Raw genomic sequence first — 22,776 nt, 5'->3', positions numbered from 1 at the left:
GACCAGATGACATCCCAAGCTGTGTACTACATGAACTACAAAATGAACTCACACCTCACCTAAGTGTCATGTTTAACCATAGCCTCACCTCAGGCTTCGTGCCCACTGAGTGGCACACAGCTACAGTTATCCCGCTCCACAAGGGAGGCTCCACCTTGGATCCCGGGAACTACCATCCCATCAGCCTGACCAGCCTGATTTGCAAGGTTATGGAACGCATTATCATGGAACTTATAAACAAAGACATTGGCAACCTTCAAGCACTGGACCCCACCCAGTTTGGGTTTGTGAAGGGCCGATCTTGTCTCCTGAATCTGATTGACTTCTTCGAATCAGTCTCCAGATCTGTGGACGAGGGTAAGGCAGTCCACACAGCCTATCTGGACCTCGCCAATGCCTTTGACACCATCCCCCACTCTGGAATCATAGATAAACTTACTAAGCTGGACATAAATCCCTACATCACTCAATGGGTTGCTAACTGGCTTACTGACAGAACACAGACAGTAAAAGTAGCCGAATCCAAATCCATCTCCAGACAAGTGACAAGTGGAGTACCTCAGGGTTCAGTCCTGGGACCACTCTTGTTTCCACTCTTGTTTGGCATCTACTTCTTTGAAGTACAGACCAACACTAAGGGACTCTGGCTAACAGTTTGCAGATGACTGCAAACTGGGAGCCATTATTGAATCCCCAAATGATGTGGATATTCTACAAAAGGGCCTTACTGAAACAGATGCCTGGTGCCAGAGCCATGGGCTCAAGCTTAATGCCAAGAAATGTGTAGTTATCCCCTTTGGAAAAAAACATGTACCCATGAATTACCGCATATGTGGCAGGACACTAAACATCGAAAGTGTGATGAGAGACTTAAGGACACAGGTGGACAGTGGTCTCACTTTCGATAACCACATTGCCACAACAGTCAGGAAATTCTTCTATGTGGCACACCTCATCACTAAGGGCTTTTCATCCAGAAAAAAGGAGGTCATTGTCCCACTGTACTTATCCCTCATTAGACCCATTATAGAGTATAATGCCCCATTTGGTATGTACCTCACAAGACATCTGCAACAGCTGGAAAGGCCACAGAAATACCTCACTAAAAGAATCACAGGCCTAAAGCAGATGCCATATACTGACCTTCTAAAAAAACTCCAGCTATACTCTATGGCATATCGTCTACTCAGAGGCGATCTCTGCTTAACATACAAGGCCATGTCAAACCGTGAGCTGTTGGACATGCTCCACTTAAAGAAATCCCAATCCCTCAGAGCCACACGCTCCACGGATCTAAACCTTGTCATTACAATGAACAAAACATGCTGGAGGGGTAGGTTCCTGACCCAGAGACTCCCCATACTCTGGAATAGATTGCCCATACATATCAAGCAAGAGCGCCTCATTGGCCCTCTTCAAAAGGGACCTTGATGATTGAATGGGAGATAGGAAATTCACCCCGGGATCATGTCAGTCGCCCTGCTAGACAGGGGCCTGGAGAAGTAAATATTGTGGGAAGAAATATCCAGGGAATTGTTATGGCTAGGCTTGCATAGGCCCTAGGGCCGATAGCCTGGTACCAACCTATGAACCTGTGTTCTGGTCGTTAGCCAGCCTCCCAACTCTTCTTAGCTTTGGGAATCTTCCCAAAAGTCAGTACTGCAACACGTAACTAGAACATAGAACTAGAACGTAGTACTGTTGTGTTTTGAGAAATTGCCATAAATGTGGATGTTCAAGAACCATCTGCTTTTCCCCTGACCCCTTTATCTTCATTCTTCCTAAGGTTGGAGAATGCATCACATCTCGTCTTCCCCAACCCCCAGTCGGTTCTTACTCCTTCTCCTGCTGCCCCCCGCTTGTACTCTGAAACTTGCATAACTTAGCTTACAGTATGGGGCAAGAAAGACTTGAAGATGGCACTATCCTGATGTCAGAAGGTTGAATGTCCTCCAGGACATGGTTAAAGGGGAGTTCTCTGGTTATTTGGGCCAACCTATGCCTCCTGCGGGCAGGTAATCCCAAGAGTAAGTATTACAACAGTGAATCTACTTTAGCAGCAACATTTATAGTAAGTTCTGAATGCAGCTGTACTTTCTTGGGTTTCTACATAGGAGGTATTAATTTTCAGTTTTGGTCTCTTCGCTTTGACCTCAACAAACCCCCAGTAGGTTCACCAAATGCATGACAACTGAGGCAACGCATCTAAGGCTGCTTGGCACCAGGGTTCTGCACATGGATTTACTAACTTGTAGAACCTACAATAAACAGCCTCACAACCTTCAGGAGCCGTTTTCTGCGTCTATTCCTGTCTTTAGGTGTAGCAGTGAACACTGCAAAGTCCCAGTTAATGGGCACTCAGCTGTACACATTCATCAAGTATCAAGTGCAGTATGGACACCTCATGTCGAACATGTATTCCACAAGGCTAAATTTGTCTTAGTGTCTGTAGGTTTTGGGACTGTTGGCAACTTCTCTTTACATGGTTCTGGACTCCTCTCCTCATTGAAGAGTATTACTCTGAATGGTCAGAGTTCAGCAGAATCCGTTTCTTGACTGCTTTGACTTTCTAATTGGGATTTCTAGGAAGTGCAAAGATCTCCTCAGGTGGCGGATTCACAAGTTCAACCGATCTTTGGAAAGACATTGTTTGCTGAATGTTGTGCCTTTACAGTGGTTACCTAGTCTGTCTCCAGTTTCAATGGACTTCTTCACCTAAAGTGGTTATGTTATCGTTAGACATACTGGAAGATTGGACTTCTTTTGAATATATTCTTGAGGAAGCTGTGATACTACATTTTTTGGTATACCACAGAGTTCATTTTAGTTCTTTTCTTGCTTTTCTGACTAAAGTAAAATGGCTGCTTTGCAAGGTACCTGCAAGGATGTGTATACTTTTTGATGGCACAAATGTTTTTGCAAGCTGTACTTGTGCAGTAAATCCTGCACAAGTATAGCTTGCAAAAACATTTGCGATGGTGGTGCTGCGGTAGCGTTGTCGCCTCACAGTAAGACGTTGTCCTGTTCGATTCTCAGCTAGAGCTTCTTCTGTGTGGAGACATGCGTGAATGGGCGTACCTTCGTTGAAGGTTGTGCATCAGAGCCAGCAACTCGGTACATAAAAATCTACTGCCAATCCTTAGCGGACCGGAGTTCCGCTGTGGCGACCCCTAACCGGGAAAAGCCGAAAGACACAACAACAACTTGTGCAGTAAATCCTGCATCATTGTCAACTAATTATGTGTCGCATGTTCTTATAAATCCCTTTTGCTAACAAATGTGTGACGCAGGAATATGGACTGTTGGTATGCAAGACAGTTAATATGTGATGGACAGTTGGCCTTGAGGACATGCAGTAAATGTGCAGTGGTGTATTGTGTAAAAGCCAGCACTTGCCACATCCAAGTATGCTTTACATAGCTCATCTGAAAGGAAAGTTATAACTGCTGACTCGCAGGATCTTGCCCACCTTGCTTCCAGTCCAGTACCTTCTAGTACATTCTCCCTGATGGTTACTGGGAAAAAATACACACGCACGCACACACACGCACACACACACACACACACACACGCACACACACGCACACACACACACGCGCGCGCGCACACACACACACACACACAGAGGAAGTATTAATAGCTCACCATTAAAAACTATATTTTCCCTGTCTTTGCACTAATGCTGGCACACCAAAAATAGAGCTACAGATTACCTGTTAAATAAGCCAACGTTAAATAATTTTATGGTAGCAGTACCTTGCAAAGTAACACTTTAAAAGGCAGAAGCCGCAGTTAGTAGCACACCATCTCCATATGTGTGTGTGTGTGTGTATATGTATGTGTGTCTGTGTATATATATGATATATAATATGCATATACACACACACACACACACACTCATCTATATGTACTGATACTAGTAAATAAATTACTGGATGCATTCATTTAAAATGAATAATTAAATTCTTTTTTGCACAAAGGGTAATAAATAAAAGGCTTAAGCAGAAAGGTGGTGCACAAAAGAAGTGTTACAGCTTATCTGAGTCAGTTACCATCAATAGTGAACAGACTGACAGTTCTGACTGGTTCTGACTTAGTGTTCCCGAAAGAAGTTAAACACTCTTGTCATTCTAAATGACTTCCAGCATTGAACTCTGTTTCGGAATTGCATACCCCTTTTGCACACTTCAGAATTTATTCATATTTATTTATTTTTTGACATTTATTTACTGTGAAACTCCAAAAGGGCACAGGTGACCTTTTTCAGTGGAAGCTTGGGGTGAAAAGCTCCAAGATAACAAATTTAATGCAGTCAGTATTTACAATAAATTTTATATTCCAGTATTTCTGGGTCTTTTTGAACGTCTATATTTTTGCCTACTTTTTGCTGCTCCCCAAAATAAAAAAGGGAAAGTCTTGCATTCTTCTCGATATCCACAGGCAGCTCTTGGCAGCTGCAGCAATGTAGAACCTCGAACATCTACATTTATGGTAGGTACAAAACTGTACTTTTCACTGAGTATGCGTAGAAATCAGTATAATAAATTTTGTATTGATATTCACAACAATTTACACTCGTATTGAGAATTTTCAGATATAAAAGTGGTGTAGAATATAATTAGGAGTAATTTAAGAAATGCATTAGAGCAAAGTATTAATGCATTTCTTAAATTACTCCTAATTATATTAGAGCAAAGTATTAGGGTGGCCACGGTGGTGCAGTAGTTAGCATTGCTGCCTCACAGCAAGAGGTTCTCCGGTTCGATCCATTTTTTTTCATTAAAATGGGATTTTGGAAAAAAGAGAGATAATTTAGTTTGCTGGGATATAGCTGCAGATGATTATCCTATAAGCCAGCTTTAAATAGTTAAAAGGCTTCTTGAGTTATTTTCTGAATACGTATGAAGTTTTCTGAAATGCATATCAGGGTAGAATCAGTGTATTGTATAAGGGAGGATTTATGTAGATTGTTAGTGAATATATTGAAGAATAGAGGGATGAAAATGGAGCCCTGTACAGTAAAGAAGGGAGAAAAGGTGGAGAGCCATTTAATAGACAGGTATCTGTTGGATGTTCTTCGTGTTTCACTGTTGCAGTCATCACCTGTGGATTATCCCTGCTGTGGTAGCCCTCGGTCGGCTCGAATACCAGAGTCAATGTTTTTTTGTGTCGCTGCAGTCACCTGTAGTCTGACATCAGGTCGTCAGTGCTGTAAAGCAAGGCAGCCAACATCATTACATCAGTCTTTCTTAGAGCCCGTAGCTTAAACAGTTTGCACGAGTGCTGGTCAGTTGCTACCAGAAGTTGAATTTCAGCTGAAAACGTCTAAAGCTGAGTACCCCATTGAGGATCCTTTTTTCTTGCACTAATCGATGTCCGAAACAGTTAACAGTTATCTTGCCTGTGGAAAGCAGATCCCACACCAAGATTTCCATTCTTACTGCGTCACTTGTTTAGGCCCAGACCACAACGTCCCCTGTTGCCGGTTCTGTGCCCTCTTTAATGCGAGAACCATTTGCAGTAGAGCTCTTTTTGTAGACTGTTATTTTGTTCCATCTTCGCATTCCGATATGGTGTCCATCAGCCAACAATCTGTGGACATTCAAAAAAAACGTAGAGGTAAAATATAGAGACAGACCACACAAGGTTAAGTCTTCCGATGATGCTACCGCTAAGCAGTTCGTCAGTTCTCCGGAATTCATTGAGTAGCTTTCGCACCTCTGATGCTTGATTCAGTATCTACACAGGCCTCTACTGAGACCTTTTCGGAGACCAGTATGCTGCAGAAATCTTTAGTTTTTTGAGCCCTTGGCGGTCTCTGCCTCGGTTGGGTCCGGAGCCATGACGCAGGCACCGACTTCCGAGGAGGCCTTTCGCACTACCGAATCTAGACAAAAGCCGATGTCTTTGCATCTGACTACCATTTCTCTCAGAACGACTGATTCTCTCAGGCCTAGAAGCCAGGCCACTCCTAGGAAATCTGCTTCTAGCCACCATCTTGCTACTGTTCCACAACCCCAAGTACAAATGCTTAAAATGGCAGAGGATCTCCTCTCCCTTATCCGGGGTAGTCAGGCAACTACTTCTAAAAGGAAAAGGCACCCTTCCTCAAAAAGTTATGACCGAACAGGTTTCTAAGGAATCTAACCATTCAGTTATTGAAGAGGAACAGCATCCCCCTTAACTGCTTATGAGGATCCAGATGCAGAGGAATCCATCCCTTCTTTCTCCCCTCCAGAGGACCTTTCCTTTGGGGAAACCCTTCACTCCCTTAAGGAACATTTCCAGTGGGAATCTCAGGACTTCCCACAATCTAAGAAAAGACTTGGAGAGTTTCTGGACCTGCCCCAGCACAGACCCCTGGCCATCTTCCCTATTTTAGAAGTGGTGGATAATGTTTTCCATGAATCCAGTTTAGCCCCCTGACGCCCTCCCTCCTTCTCCCAGTAAACCTGACAGGTACTAAAAAGTACCAGATTCTCACAAATACCTGTATAGAAATCCTGCTGCAGACCCAGAGGTCATTACACAGGGACCTAAAGGAGCCAAGTCTAGTTCTGCCAAGAATCCTCTTCCTTCTGACAAGGACTCCAGAGCTCTGGACAGATGGGGTAAAAAAGTATACACCTCTGCAGCCTTAGCTGTCAGAGCACTCAATTGTCAGTTCCATATGTTAAAATCTCAACAACACACTTTGGAACAATTCAAACAGAAGATTGCTACCTTTCCTGACTGTGCCAATTCAGAAGAGTTAGCAGATTTACTATACTCTGCTTGTCAAGTGGCCAAACACTCATTACAATGTGGATTTGACACCCTAGAAGCCTCTAGCAGGGCAGCAGTGACAGGATCTGTTATTAGGAGACTTGCATGGCTGAAGGAACAACCTCTCCCTGATCATGTCAAGTCTAAACTTATTGATGCACCCCTAGATAAGGAGCGCATGTTTGGGGAAAAAGCAGAAAAGGTGCTTAAAAAGATGGAAGACAAAGCAAAATCTATGCAAACAGTAACATATTTATTTCAAGTTCAACCTCCCAGATTCAGCAGGAACTTTCCCTCTAAGCACTGGGCCTTCCCTCCACCTAGCAGACAGGGCCAAGGTAAGCCCCGCGGGGACAGACCATCCAGACCTCTATCCTAGGGCCAGCAGAGAAGCAAACAATGGAGCACTTCCATCTCTAAGGCAGGGAGTTCTAACCCAATCTTCTATGGCAAACACAATGACTCCTCCTCCCCCCTCTGCCCTCCCATCTGTCATCAAAAACTAGGAGGGAGGCGCTCTCCCTCTTCAAACACAATTGGCTTTCTGTAACAAAGGACCAATGGGTCTTAAAGATAATTTCTCAGGGATACAAATTCTCTTTCAGCAAACTCCCAATTCCAAGAGGGTATCCAGACTTGGCTCCAAATCATTGGGCAGAGGCATTGAAACAGGTCCAAACTCTCATATCCCAGGGGGCAGTAGAACCTGTCCTCTCAGATCAAACAGGCAAAGGCTTTTATTCCAGACTATTCCTAGTTCCCAGGAAAGAGGGCACTTGGCACCCCATTCTGGATCTATCCATTCTGAACACCTCCCTGGTGGTCCCCAGATTCAAAATGCTAACTTGGCAGCAGCTGCTGCTTATGCTAACAAAAAATGCCTAGCTAGTGACCCTAGACCTAAAAGATGTCTACCTCCACATTCCCATCAGAGAATCCTGCAGAAAATTCCTGCCCTTCAGAGCAGGCTCACAACACTTTCAGTTCTCTGCGCTGCCCTTTGCCGTATCTACTGCTCCCAGAGTATTCACCAAATGCTTGGCCCCGGCCATAGCATTCTGCAGGCAGAGAACTATACAGATTTACCCTTACCTGGATGACTGCCTCATTTAGGCAGAGTGGAAATAAAAGCTGCTCCAGGACCTTCTCTTTGTCAAATTACTCCTAACTTCCCTAGGGTTCACTATCATTGAGAAGAAATCAAAACAAAACCCCACCAGGAAGATCATTTTCTTGGGAGCTGTGCTAGACACAGCATCCCAAATGACTTTCCTATCCCCAGGAAAAGCAGAGCTTCCTGCCTCTCTACTTAACCCAGCTGGCTTCGAGTAACCTCACTGTGAGGAAATTCCTGCAAGCCCTGGGATACATGGCATCTTGCACCTTTCGCATTCCCCTGGCCAGGTTTCACATGAGAAAACTTCAGTTATATTTAAAGAACCTTTGGTGCCAGCACTTTGTCTCTAGAGACATCTCTCCCTCTGATCCCATGTATAAGGGACGAGTTTCTCTGGTGGGCAGAGGCCTGTGCCAGAAACAAGGGTCTCTCCTTCATCCTCTACCCTTCCGACCAGACCATCACCACCGATGCCTCAGACATTGCTTGGGGTGCTCACCTAGCAGGCAGGTGTACCCTAGGTCTTTGGGATGCCCAGCAACTTCACTTGCGCATCAATCAGAAAGAAATGATGGCAGTACAAAAGGCTCTGACATCCTTCAAACCCCATCTTAGGCCAGTGGTTCTCCTTATAAAAACAGACAACACCACAGTAATGTGGTACATCAACAAACAGGGGAGGACCCAATCTTGCCCCCTGTGCAGGTTAGCCATGAGCCTCTAACTTACAGCCACCTCCATGGGTCTACACCTAATTGCTCAATACCCACCAGAGGTCAACAACACTCTGGCAGACCACCTAAGCAGAAACTTACTGGACCCCCATGAATCGCAGCTCCACAGGAAAATCTTTCTGCAAATCACTCCAGAGTGGAAGACTCTGGAAGTAGATCTCTTTGCCTCACACCTCAACCACCAGCTACAAAAGTTCTGTACCAGGGAGTATCATCTCCTAGCATGGAAGGTGGATGCCTTGACCTTCCCCTGGAACTCCCTCTTTGTGTACGCCTTCCCTCCCCTGCCCGTTATTCCCAAGGTACTGATCAGAATAGGGAAGGAGAGACCAAAGGCCATCCTCATTGCTCCAGATTGGCCCAGACAGCATTGGAACCCTTTACTGCGCAGCTTGACCTTACAGCTCCCATGCAGCTTCCCCTGATCTCAAGACTGCTTGACCAAGGTGAGGGGGAAGATACTGCACCCAGACTTACAGATTCTCAAGCTTTCAGCATGGCTTATATACCTTAAAAGCCAGCAAGGAGCAAGGAGTCCCTGTAAAGCAAACCATTCCTAGATATCATTACAGAGGCCAGAAGGCCCAGCACCAGAAAATTGTACACAGAGAAATGGAAAAGATTCTGCTCCTGGAACCAGTCCATAGGGGCCAGTACCTCCCAGCCCTCTTATCTTGGATTACCTAACCGAGTTGCTCAGTAGTGGCCTCTCTTTCTCCTCTATTGAAATCTATGCCTCGGCCATTTCTGCCCATTACAATTCAGACCCACCCCTCTTCTCTCATCCTTTGATTAAGCAATTCCTCAGAGGGGCTTCTAATATCAGACCTCCCAGAAGGCCTCCCATGCCACCCTGAGACCTGAATTATGTTCTAGAAAAACTAACCTTACCTCCTTTAGAACCTGCTGCTTATGCAGAATTAAAATACCTCTCCTGGAAGACTGCCTTCCTGCTAGCTATCACCTCAGCCAGAAGGGTATCAGAACTTCAGGCTCTCATGGCTATTGAGCCCTTCATCATTTTCCATGCAGACAGGGTCTCTCTGAGGACTTAAGCCCTCCTTTATGCCCAAGGTGGTATCTGATGTGACCCTCCAGGCCATACATCTACCTACCTTCTTTCCCAACTCTCAAAACAAGGTAGAAAGAATTCTACACTCGCTAGACATGCACAGAACTCATACTATCTGGACTGTACTAAACCATTCAGAAAAACAGACCAACTACTTGTCAAGTTTTGCCCCTGAGGCAGAGGGGAAACCCATTTCCAAACAAACCGTTTTGAAATGGATATCACACTGTATCCATTTCTGCTACAGACTACATGGAACCCCCCCCCAGTCTGCCCATACCCATTCCACTAGGGCAGCCTCCATTTCCACAGCCTTCCTCAGAGGATTCCCCACCAAGGACATCTTGTTAGCTGCCACCTGGACCTCTGTCCCTACCTTTACAAAGCATTGCCACCTACCTCTTTTTTCTGAGTCTAGGGCAGGGTTTACCTCTGCAGTTCTGCAGGGCCTGCTGACCCATGCCAAGACTCTTAACCTATCCTCCACCGCTCTCCTCAGCTTTGGGAATCCTCCCGATGGCTGCAACAGTGAAACACAAAGAACATAGTACAGTTGTGTACACTTACCATAAATGTAGATGTTCAAGTGTATTCACTGTTGCAGTCCCGGTTTCCCTCCATCCCCATATAGCATCTTCCCCTAGGGGAACATAAGCTTCCAATGGTGGCTTTTTGCCACCTGGAACACTTTTCCTTATCTCCTGCTTCTCACTGGTTAGGGCAAGAAGAACTGATGTAATGACATCGGCTGCCTTGCTTTATAGCACTGATGTCTGACTACAAGCAACTGCAGCCGACACAAAAAAACATTGACTCTGGTATTCGGGCCGACCAAGGGCTACCACAGGTGATGACTGCCACAGTGAATACACTCTAACAACTACATTTATGGTAAGTGTGCACAACTGTACTTTAAGTAGTTAAACCATAGTAATGTGGATTGTGATATCTGTAGTCAGAGGAGTTTTTGGTGAGAGACTATTGAAAGCTTTAGAGAGCAAGGAATACAGAAGAAACCAGTTTGCCTTTGCCTCTGGCTTTGTCACTAGTGTCTGTAAAGGTTAATAAGGCAGTAGTTATGCTATGGGTGGGTCTAAAACCATGCTGTGTGGTGGTCAGGAACTTTTCCTGAAGGAGGTGCTCAAGTAGTTTTCTGTGAGTGCACTTCTCCAGAAGTTTTGACAAAGGGGATAATACGGCATTAGGACTGAAAATTTGTTTTATCTGATGAGTTTCCTTCTTTATGAAGGGGGTTGATAAAGAATTTCTTCATCACATTAAGTGGTTGACAGTTGCTTTCTGTCAGTCTCAGGCAATACTTCCAGTTTTACTTAATTTTGAATACAAACCTCGTTTCTATGGTTACATCCATATGTGTGGATTGCAAATATGGTACTGCATTATTTGACCTCTAGGTAGTACAAATGTTTATACATACAGCAGGTTTAGTTTCACTCTTAACATCCTACTACATTTCCACTGAGAAAATTGCATACTCTGTACAATTTACATTTTGTTCATTCTAGACATTTTGTATTATTTTGAAGGAACTTCCACAATTTTTGTGGAAGAAATAAGTGCAACTGAAATTAATAGAACATTATGTATGACGTGTGAAAACGTTGTAAGCTTTTCTCAGCCTGTCAGGTTTGTACTACGCTGTCTACCACCAGGGTCTTTATAAACCTAGCTGTACAACCCAACCAGTTTTGTCCTTGAATACATTGAAAGCCTATATGGTGTGGGTATGTTAGTAAGGCAGTTTTGTGGGAGTGAGGGTATATTAGTTTGGGATTAATTAACTTACTGTCAGACTCTGCCCATCGGAGACATGGAGAGTCTGACTGGGGTGAATTTACAATTTCTCATCCAACGATCAAGGTTTCACTTGAAAGGGGTCTGGGATGAACTCCTGTTCACTTGGATGGGAAGCCTTTTCCATAGTGCAGGGATCTTTTGAGATGCATATCTGTCTCTCCACATGTTTTATTTATGTCACTGGCAAAGTTTTGTAATGTTTCATTGGTAAGTATATTTCTTCTCTGAAAACGTCTGCTTCAGCTTAATCCTTTTTCTCTATATAAACTTTTGGATAGTTCTGTTTCTTATCTTAGATTAGTTTTCCAATGGTGACTGTACCATGAGCAAAAGACTATACTTATCCATTACTCACACACAAACATACAAGTCAATGCATATATTTTATATAAAGGAGGAACCATACAGTGTAGCAGAATAATTGTGTTGTAATCATTGTTGTGTATTTATACGCCTGCTTACAAACAGTGAAGTCCTAAACTGTTGTATTTTTAATCTGCAAATGGGTATCAAAACTGAAAACAGTATGGCTAGCAGCATTGTGATTAGCCTTTGACTACCTGTGGTTCAGAAAATGCATAATATGTTTTTCATATTAAGCATAGAGGTTTGTTAGCAAACCCCTTTCCTCAGCAGACAAAAGGTGTTAGAGATGATGACGGGTAATGTATGCTAAATCCAGAGCTCAGGTTCCTTTCCCTCTACAGAAACTAATGTAGGCTGTCTTTAAAAGCTACTTGCCAGCCTGTAGCTGACTAGATAAAGTTAAATGTTGACTTTTGATTTCAGATGAAGAGATTGAAATTACCTTCAGTTACTGGGATGGTTCTGGACACCGGCGGACTGTAAAGGTAATATATAATTTAATGCTATTAGGTACAGATGTACTGTTTATTATGCAGGAGTCTGTGAAGTTTCAGAAATGGAGTATTTACATCGATTGTCTTGTGAAAGTGATAGGTTCATACTAGGCTATCTGCCCTAGGGCATTTAAAAGCCTAGCCAGAGTGTGTGTGTGTGTGGCCACCACCCTTAGGATGAGAATACTATACCCATTATTTTGCTGTGCCTCTCTGTCCAGCAGTGATACAGAGATTGATGATTGTAAACCTCGATCTCCCCCATCCACAGTCAAGATTTCTCTTGAATGGATTTTTTTTTTTGAGGTGGGAGCAGTCCATTAATTCGGGTTGGACATGGCCTTGTATGTCAGGCACAGATCACCTCTTCAGAAGTGATATCACTCAAACTGGTTATATTAACTTGTCTCATTGTATAGTCCGAAGACAGTTAATATATGGTTTTAAGCTTTCATTTCAGTATATATACACGCATACATGCACGTACACACATGCACACACTTGATCTCAACTTAGTGGCAGCTTGAATTCCCCCCAACATATGCAGGTGTCTGGAACAGCAACCCCTGTTTAACTGTCTGTTGAATAGCTATTAGAAGTTTCAGTTGTGATCTGACTGCAGTCTGTTCCCTGTGGTTTGATGTTCTTCATGTTTCACTGTTGCAGTCATCATATTTGGGTTATGTGCCTGCAGGTGGCCCTCAGTCGGGCTGAATACCAGAGTCTTGGGATTTCTGCATCGGATGCTGTCGCTTCTTCCATGACATCATGGATATAAAACATGGAGCCGACGCCATTATATCAGTCTTTCTTGCCGTGTGGTGTCCGAAGCAGAAGCAGTTTGCAAGTGACCGTCGGCCTCCTTCTGAAATTTTCATTTTTTTGAGTTTCAGACCTGAAGTCTTCTAAAAGACAAGTACCCCATTGAGGATCCCTTTTTCTTACTCTAACCGATGTCAGAAAAAGTTATTAATAGTCTTGCCTGTGGAAAGCAAATACCTCACAGAAATTTTCATTCTTATTGCGTCATCTGTTTAGGCCCAGACCATGATGTTCCTTCTTGTCGGTTTTATGCCTTGTTCAATGCCCAAACTATTCATCGTCGGGCTATTTTTGTTGCTAAATTCTTCTGCTATCGTTCACCGTATTCCGAAATGGCTTCAGTAAGCCATCTGGCTACCGATCTTCCTAAAAAACATAAGGATAAAAACAGAGACAGACCGCATAGGCCGGTATTCAGTGAGGCGCCTTCGCAGCCCCTGATACCCGCTTCTACAGATTCGCAGGCCAATGCTGAGACCCTTTCAGAGTATGCCACGAGTTGCTTCTTCGACTATGGATCCTGCGGATGTCTCTACCTTGGATGGGACCGGAGCCGCTGTGCAGGCACCGGCTTCTGGGGGTGTATTCCAACCTTCTGAAGTTGGTATTAAACCGGCATCTTCGTTTTTAACTAAAACTACCGAGTTTCTAAGACCCAGAGTTCGCACTTCGTCTAGAAATCCGATGACCAAAGCGCATGCTGAAGCTCCTATGCCACGGAAACAAATGCTTAAAATGGCTGAAGACCTTATAACTTTAATTAGTGGAAGCCAGCCTTCCCCCTCTATAAGACAAAGGATCGATTTTCCTTCTGATTCCACAGACCGTGAGCCTGAAGACTCTGCTCCCTCTGATTACCCGGGCTTTCCCTTATCTACGTATGAGGATTCAGATACAGAGGATTCCATCCCCTCTGCCTCCCCTCCAGAGGACTTTTCTTTTGGAGAAACCTTGCATACCTCGAGAACATTTCCACTGGGAATGCCAGGACTACCCACAGTCCAATAAGAGACTCAGAGAATTTTTAGACTTGCCTCAGCACAGGCCTCTAGCTATACCCCCTGTTCTGGAGATTGTAGATATCTTCTTGAAATCCAGCCCTTACCCCTGATACCTTGTTTCCAGTGGCCAGGAAACCTGACTGGTACTACAGAGTACCTGACTCCCACAACTATCTCTTTAAGAATCCTACTGTGGATCTAGAGACCATTTCCCAGGGACCTAACGGCATTAGGGCTACAATAGCCAAAAGCCCCACCCCTTCGGACAGGGATTCTACGGCTTTAGACAGATGGGGTAAAAAGATATACACCTCTGCTACACATGCCATCGGGGCTTTAAATTGCCAGTTTCATATGTTAAAGTATTAGCAACATATTATGGAGCTAAGTAAACAGAAAATTATGTTGATTCCTGAATGTTCTTCATGTTTCACTGTTGCAGGCATTACATTTGGGGTAATCTGCTGGCAGGTTGCCATCAAGTCGGCCTGATTAACAAAGTCTTGGGTCCTGCTTCGGTTGCTTTCCCTTCTTCCATGACGTCAGGTCGTCAGGGGTATAAAACATGCAGCCGATGCCATTACATCAGTCTTTCTTGCCGCATGGTGCCCGAAGCAGAAGCAGTTTGCAAGTGCCAGTCGGCCGACTCCTGAAATTTTCATTTTTGAGTTTCAGAACCAAAGTCTTCAACTAAAAGCTAAGTACCCCATTGGGGAAACTTTTTCTTGCTCCTTACCGATGTCAGTAAAAGTTAATAATTGCATTACTTGTGGGAAGCAAATACCTCATAAGGATTTTCATTTTTACTGTATTTCTTGCCTAGGCCCTGACCACAACATGCCTTGATGTTGGTTTTGTGCTAAAGTTAATCAACGCACAATTAAACGTCTGTATATTTTTGCTTCTAAATATTTTGGCTTAAGATTTAACTATCCAGAAATGTCATCGGTTAGCAAACTACCAGAATACCTAAAAAACGCAAAGAAAAAGACAGAGACAGACCGTCGAGTTCCAAAACCGATAACTATGCTTCTCCTAAGTCAGTCGCCGGTTCGCCAGTACTCGATGAGGTACTTTTGCAGTCCCTGATATCTGCTACTTCTGATTCCCAGGCCTCTGCTGAGACCCATTCGGAGTCTGGTATGCCGCGAGATGCTTCAGTTATGGAACCCATGGATGTTTCTACCATAGATGGGTCGGGAGCCGCTGTGCAGGCACCAGCTTCTGAGGGTGTATTCAGGCCTACAGATTTGTATATTAGCCATCTTCAAAACTAAGGCCAAAATCTAAATCTATGTCTAAAAAGCCGATGCCTGGGCCACATGTGCAGGCCCCTATGCCTAAAAAAACAAATGATCAAAATGGCTGAAGATTTAATTACTCTGATCAGGGGTAGCCAACCCCTCCTTCTAAGAGGCCTAGGCAAGACATTGATTATGAATCTTCTGAACAGGATTCTATTTCTTCTGACTCCTCTAATGAACAGGATTTGCCTATTCCTACTTATGAGGACTCTGATGCAGAGGATTCCATTCCTTCTGCCTCTCCCCTGAGGATTTTTCTTTTGGGGAAACTTTACATGCCTTAAAGGAACATTTCCACTGGGAAAGTCAGGATCTCTCTGAATCTAAAAAGAGACTTAGGGATTTTCTTCTACTTCCTCAGCATAGGCCTTTGGCTATACCTCCTGTTCTAGACATTGTTGATGGTGTTTTTCAGCATCTAGTATGACTCCTGATTCTCTACCTTCTACTCCTTGTAAGCCAGACAGATACTACAGGGTTCCTGACTCCCACAAATTCCTTTTCAAAAACCCTATTGCCAATCCTGCAACCATTTCTCAAGGTCCCAAGGGCATTAAGGCCTCTACTGCCAAAAATCCTACCCGTTCTGATAGAGATTCCAGGGCGCTGGACAGATGGGTAAGAAGGTTTACACGTCTGCAACCTTGGCAATCACGGCTTTAAACCGTTAATTTCATATGCTTAAATATCAACAGCATGTCATGGGACTACTTAAACAGAAAATGATGTTGATCTCTGTGTGGAAAATAAAGAATTGCAGGATCTATTGCATTCTGCTGAATAAGTTGGAAAACATACTTTGCAATGTGGGTTTGATTCCTTGGAGACCTCTTGCGGCTCTGCTTTAACTGGATCTGTGCTAAGAAGGCATGCTTGGCTCAAAGAGCAAACTCTGCCTGACCATGTTAAAACAAAATTGTTGGATGCTCCTTTACAACAGGACCGTCTCTTTGGTAATAAGGCTGAAGAAGTGTTAAAAAATATGGAAGATAAAGCTAAATCTATGCAAACTGTGAAAGATTTTTTACAAATGCAACCTCCAAGATTTAGTAGGCACTGGCCTACTAAGAACTGGTCCTTTCCAGTCCCTTCGAGAGACACTCAAGTCAAATCAAGACACTTCAAAGGCTCCAGGTTTCAGTCACAAGGAACTTTAAGAACAAAATAATGGGGTGCCTCCACCTCCAAATCTGGAAGCAACAGAGCACCTCCCTATGGTAAACAGTCTCAATGACTTCCCTCTACAATCACCAAGCACTTAGCCGCCCCTTTGGGGGGAAAACTAGCACTTCATGCACGAAACTGGCAACTTATTACCCAGGACAAATTGGTTTTAAATATAGTATCCCAGGGATACAGATTTCACTTCCACACATTGACAATCCCAAACGGATGGCCAGATCTGCCCCCAAATCAGTGGGCAGAGGCCCAGAAACAAGTTCTGTCCCTCATGAACTTGGGGGCTATTCAACCAGTACCAAAAGAGGAAAAGAGACAAGGTTTCTATTTCAGACTTTTCCTGGTACCCAGAAAAGACAAATCATGACCTGGACTTATTCACTCTAAACACATTTCTGGACATTCCAAAATTCAAGATGCTAACTCTTCAACAGTTACTACCTATGCTAGGCAAAGATGCCTGGTTGGTAACTCTAGACTTAAATGAGGCTTACCTGCATATCCCAATCAGGGAATCTTACAGAAAATACCTCCACTTCAAAGCAGGCTACTTGCATTACCAGTTCTCTGCACTGCCCTTTGGCTTATCTACTGCGCCCAGGGTCTTCACAAAGTGTCTGGCACCAGTAATTGCATTTTGCAGGCAAAGAAATATTCAAATATATCCATACCTGGACGATTGTCTAATTCAGGCAGAAAACAAGGACATTCTTCTAAAGCATCTGGCATTTGTAAAACGGGTTCTAACTTGTCTAGGGTACCCCATAAACGAAAAGAAATCACAACTGGTACCCTGTCAAAAAATTACATTCCTGGGTGCAAGCTTGAATACAACTGCCCAGATGACTTACCTTACGCCAGAAAAGCAAATTCAATTGATGACTTACTTCAAACAGGTGGCCACAAAAACCCAGCTATCTACAAGACAAATTCTGCAGGCCTTGGGGTTCCTGGCCTCCTGCATTCTTCTAATTCCATATGCAAAACTGCATATGAGGAAACTCCAGTGGTACTTAAAAAGTTTATGGAGTCAACATTGTCACAGCCTGGAAACATTGATTCCTATTATACCTTGCCTGTAACTAGAGTTCCTATGGTGGGCAGAGGCCTGCCATCAAAACAAGGGACTGCCATTTACTCCACCCCCTGCTGGCCAAACCCTAACAGACACATCAGACTATGCTTGGGGGGCTCATCTGGCAGGGAAGTGCATTTAGGGCAAATGGAGCCCAAATCAAATGCACCTACATTTCAATCAGAAAGAGATGCTAGCTGTACAGAATTCTCTGACAGCCTTCAAGGACTACCTTCATCCAGGACAACTAATGATACAGACAGCACCACAGTTATGTGGTACATAAACAAGCAGGGGGTTACACATTCCTACCCCCCTTTGCAGACCAGCCATGGTATTGTCGAACATGGCCTTGACCTATCGGATACAAGTACAAGCTCAATTCCTACCAGGAAAGCTAAATACTCTGGCAGATGAACTAAGCAGAAATCTTATGGACCCACACAAATGGAAATTGGAACCACAAGTTTTCAAAATGTTGACACGCAAATGGGGGAACCCAGACATAGTTCTTTTTGCCTCACCCCAGAACTATCAGTTGGACAAATTCTGCACAAGAATTTATCACAAAAAAGCTTGGAAAGTGGATGCTGTATCATTCAGCTGGAAAAACCTATCAGTCTATGCTTTTCCCCCTCTGCTTCTGCCCTCCAAAGTTCTACTAAAAGTCAAACAAGGCAAACCAAAAATGATTCTGATTGCTCCAGACTGGCCTCGTCAACACTGGTACCCACTCCTGCGCAATGTCACACCTTCCTCCGTGGCACCTGCCTCAGACACCTTACCTACAGTCTCAGCTGAATTGCCAAATTTTGCACACTCGGCTCCAAACTTTGAATCTTGCAGAGTGGCTAATCAATTAATTTCACCCTTGGCATCCCTCAGCAAACCAGTGATGGATGTCATTTTGAAGGCTAGAAGGCCTAGTACTAGAAAATGTTATGCTGACAAATGGAAAAGCTTCTGTGCCTGGAACCAGTCACAAGGAATAAGCACAGCAATGCCCAATATTCCTCAGATTCTGCAATACCTAACTGAGATGCTTCACAAGGGCCTATCTTTTTCCTCCATAAAAATCCATGCCTTTGCCATTTCAGCTAATTACAATACAGAACCTCCCCTCTTCTCTCATCCTCTGCTAAAGCAGTATCTCAGAGGAGCCAAGAATTTAAGACCTCCCAGGAGAGCACCAACTCCTGCATGGGACCTCAGTTTTGTTTTGGAAAAACTCACTCTCCCTCCTTTTGAGCCAGCTGCTACTGCAGACCTAAAATTTCTCTCCTGGAAAACAGCTTTCCTTTTAGCAGTCACTTCAGCTAGAAGGATTTCAGAATTACAGGCTCTTATGGCAGTGGAGCCTTTTATTATTTTTCATCCGGACAGGGTGGCTCTCAGGACCAATCCATATTTCATGCCTAAGGTGGTATCCAGTGTGGCCCTTAATCAGACCATTCATCTGCCAACTTTCTTCCCTAATCCACAGAACAAGGGTGAGCGGATTCTGCATTCATTGGATGTACACAGATAACTTAGATTCTACTTAAACAGGACGATATCTCTAAGAAAATCTGAACAACTATTGGTGGCATTTGCTGCAGAGGCAGAGGGAAAGGCTATTTCAAAGCAGACTATTTCCAAATGGATAAGCCATTGCATTTGTTTCTGCTATATGCACCATGGTAAACCTATCCCCAAGGGGATCAGGTCTCATTCCACCAGTGCTGCATCTACTTCTGCAGCCTTTGGCAGAGGGCTTCCTACCAGAGACTTTCTAGAAGCTGCTACCTGGAGCTCAGTTCATACGTTCACCAAGCATTACCATTTACCTCTCTTCTCTAAACCCAGAGCTGGCTTTGCCACTGCTGTCCTGCAGGGCCTTATAGCTGCTCCTAATGCTGTATAAATCCATCCTCCCAACCATAGCTTTGGGATTCTACCCAAATGTAATGACTGCAACAGTGAAATACGAAGAATATAGTACAGTTGTGTACACTTAGCATAAATGTAGATGTTCGAGTGTATTCACTGTTGCAATCCTGGTTACCCACCCTCCAGCCCCCTGTTCTTCTCTTACTATACATATATATATATATATATATATATATATATATATATATATATATATATATATCTCCCCATTTGGGGGGCACCTGACATCTGGGGTAAGAAAAACTGATGTAATGGCATCGTCTGCATGTTTTATACCCCTCATGACCTGACGTCATGGAAGATGGGACAGCAACCGACGCAGGACCCAAGACTTAGTTAATCAGGCCGACCGAGGACAACCTGCCAGCAGATTACCCCAAATGTAATGACTGCAACAGTGAATACACTGAAACATCTACATTTATGGTAAGTGTACACAACTGTACTTTGTGTAGAATATAAAGATTTACAAGAGTTAATGCATTCTGCAAACTGCTTCTGCTTCAGGCACCGTGCAGCAAGAAAGACTGTTGTAATGACGTTGGCTGCATGTTTTATACCCCTGACGACCTGACGTCATGGAAGAAGGGACAGCAACCGATGCAGGACCCAAAACTTAATCAGGCCGACTGAGGGCAACCTGCCAGCAGATTACCCAAGTGTAATGACTGCAACAGTGAATACACTCTAACACAATTTTCCTTCTGATTCTACAGACCGTGAGCCTGAAGACTCTGCTCCCTCTGATTACCAGGACTTTCCCTTATCTATGTATGAGATTTCAGATGCAGAGGATTCCATCCCCTCTGACTCCCCTCCAGAGGACTTTTCTTTTGGTGAAATCTTGCATACCTTAAGAGAGCATTTCCGCTGGGAATGCCAGGACTACCGACAGTCCAATAAGAGACTCAGAGAATTTTTAGACTTGCCTCAGCACAGGCCTCTAGCTATACCTCCTGTTCTGGAGATTATAGATGTCTTCTTGAAATCCAGCCTTACCCCTGATACCTTGCCTTCAGTGGCCAGGAAACCTGACAGGTACTACAGAGTACCTGACTCTACCAACTCTCTCTTTAAGAATCCTATTGCGGATTCAGAGACCATTTCCCAGGGACCTAAAGGCATTAGGGCTACAATAGCCAAAAGCCCCACCCCTTCGGACAGGGTCTCTACGGCTTTAGACAGATGGGGTAAGAAGATATACACCTCTGCTACTCTTGCCATCGGGGCTTTAAATTGCCAGTGTCATATGTTAAAGTATCAGCAACATATTATGGAGCTAATTAAACAGAACATTATGTTGATGCCTTTGTGCAGAACATAAAGATTTACAAGAGTTAATGCATTCTGCTAGCCAAGTTAGAAAACATACTTTGCAATGTGGTTTTGATGCCTTAGAAGCATCTTGCAGGGCTGCTGTCACTGGGTCTGTTCTTAGAAGGCATGCTTGGCTTAAGGAACATATCTTGCCAGACTATGTCAAAGCAAAATTACTAGAAGCACCACTAAATCAAGAACACCTGTTTGGCAAGAAAACAGAAGTCGTCCTCAAAAAGATGGAGGAAAAAACTAAATCAATGCAAACTCTTAAGTATTTCCTACAGGTACAGCCACCTAGATTCAGTAGGCATTTGCCTTCTAAAAACTGGTCCTTTCCAGTCCCTCCCAGATCTTCTCAGTCTTAACCTAGGGGCAGTATACCACCACGATTACAGTCTCAGGGTATGCACAGATCTAAGCAATGTGGTGTTCCCACCTCTAAAACAAGGAGTAGTAAGCCACCATCCTATGGTAAAATCTCACAATGACTTATCTTTAATTCTTTCAAGCCTTGCACCAGTACTTGCATCCTTAGGAAAACTCGCCCTACATGCAAAAAACTGGGAGTGCATCACCCAGGACAGATGGGTCTTGAACATTGTATCCCAGGGATACAGATTCTACTTCCACTCACTGCCAACCCCAAGCGGATGGCCAGACCTTCTACTTCCACTCACTGCCAACCCCAAGCGGATGGCCAGACCTCTCCCCAAACTAGTGGGCAGAGGCCCAAAAGCAAGTACTTCCTCTTCTCAGTATCAAGGCTATTTGACCTGTCCCAGCAGAGCATAGGGGGCAAGGTTTTTACTCCAGACTGTTTCTGGTACCCAGGAAAGAAAACTCTTGGCGTCCTATCCTGGATCTGTCTATTCTCAACACCTTCCTGGTGGTTCCAAGGTTCAGGATGCTTACTCTCCAACAGCTGCTTCCTATACTAGCCAATGACTCCTGGCTAGCCACCCTAGACTTAAAAGAAGCTTATCTGCACATTCCCATAAGGGAATCTTGCAGGAAATACCTAGGTTTCAGAGCAGGTTCTATGCATTATCACTTCTCTGCACTTCCCTTTGGCTTATCTACTGCACCCAGAGTATTCACAAAATGCCTAGAACCAGCCATTGCATATTGCAAGCAGAGAAAAATTCAAATTTACACATACTTGCAAAATTGCCTGATTCAGACGGACAGTCAGGAAATGCTACTCCAGCACCTGTCATTTGTAAAGAGACTTCTAACTTCACTGGAGCACACCATCAACGAAAATAAATCACATCGGGTACACAACTAACAGATTGTATTCCTGGAAGCAATCTTGAATACAACTTCCCAGATGATATTCCTCACTCCAGAAAAACAAATGTATTTGACAAACTACTTCAATCTACTGCCCACCAAAGCCCAGCTTTCTGCAAGAAAAGTACTGCAAGCCCTAGGGTTCATGGCCTCTTGCATTTTACTAATTCCATATGCAAGACTGCATATGAGGAAACTTCAGTGGTACTTAAAAAGTCTCTGGTGTCAACTTTCTCAGGACCTGGAAAAAATGATTCCTATCATTCCTTGCCTATGGGCAGAGTTTCTTTAGTGGGCAGAGGCCTGCTACCACAACAAAGGACCCCCCTTTCACTCTATCCCCTGCCGCCCAAACCCTAACAACAGACACATCAGACAATGCATGGGGGGTTCACATGGCAGGACAAGGTATTCAAGGCAAATGGAGCCCAAAGCAACGACACCGGTATATAAATCAAAAAGAAATGTTAGCTGTACAGACTGCTCT

The 22,776-nt window shown here is 44.0% G+C and overlaps 1 protein-coding gene across 1 annotated transcript in view; it reads left to right on the top strand.

Moving 5' to 3' along the window:
• The window catches only part of FAM50A (family with sequence similarity 50 member A), a 575,383-nt gene that overhangs the window by 258,568 nt on the left and 294,039 nt on the right, over positions 1–22,776 (top strand). The window contains exon 7 of the mRNA XM_044080267.1: positions 12,296–12,357. Within this exon, the coding sequence (XP_043936202.1) occupies positions 12,296–12,357 (62 nt within the window). The remainder of the gene's footprint in view (positions 1–12,295; positions 12,358–22,776) is intronic.

The sequence above is a fragment of the Protopterus annectens genome, chromosome 8.part0, assembly GCF_019279795.1.
Source record: "Protopterus annectens isolate FY-2018-M chromosome 8.part0, PAN1.0, whole genome shotgun sequence".
NCBI classification, from domain to species: Eukaryota; Metazoa; Chordata; order Ceratodontiformes; family Protopteridae; genus Protopterus; species Protopterus annectens.
Note: the sequence above shows the minus strand (reverse complement) of the source record. Positions and strands in the feature narration are given on the sequence as shown.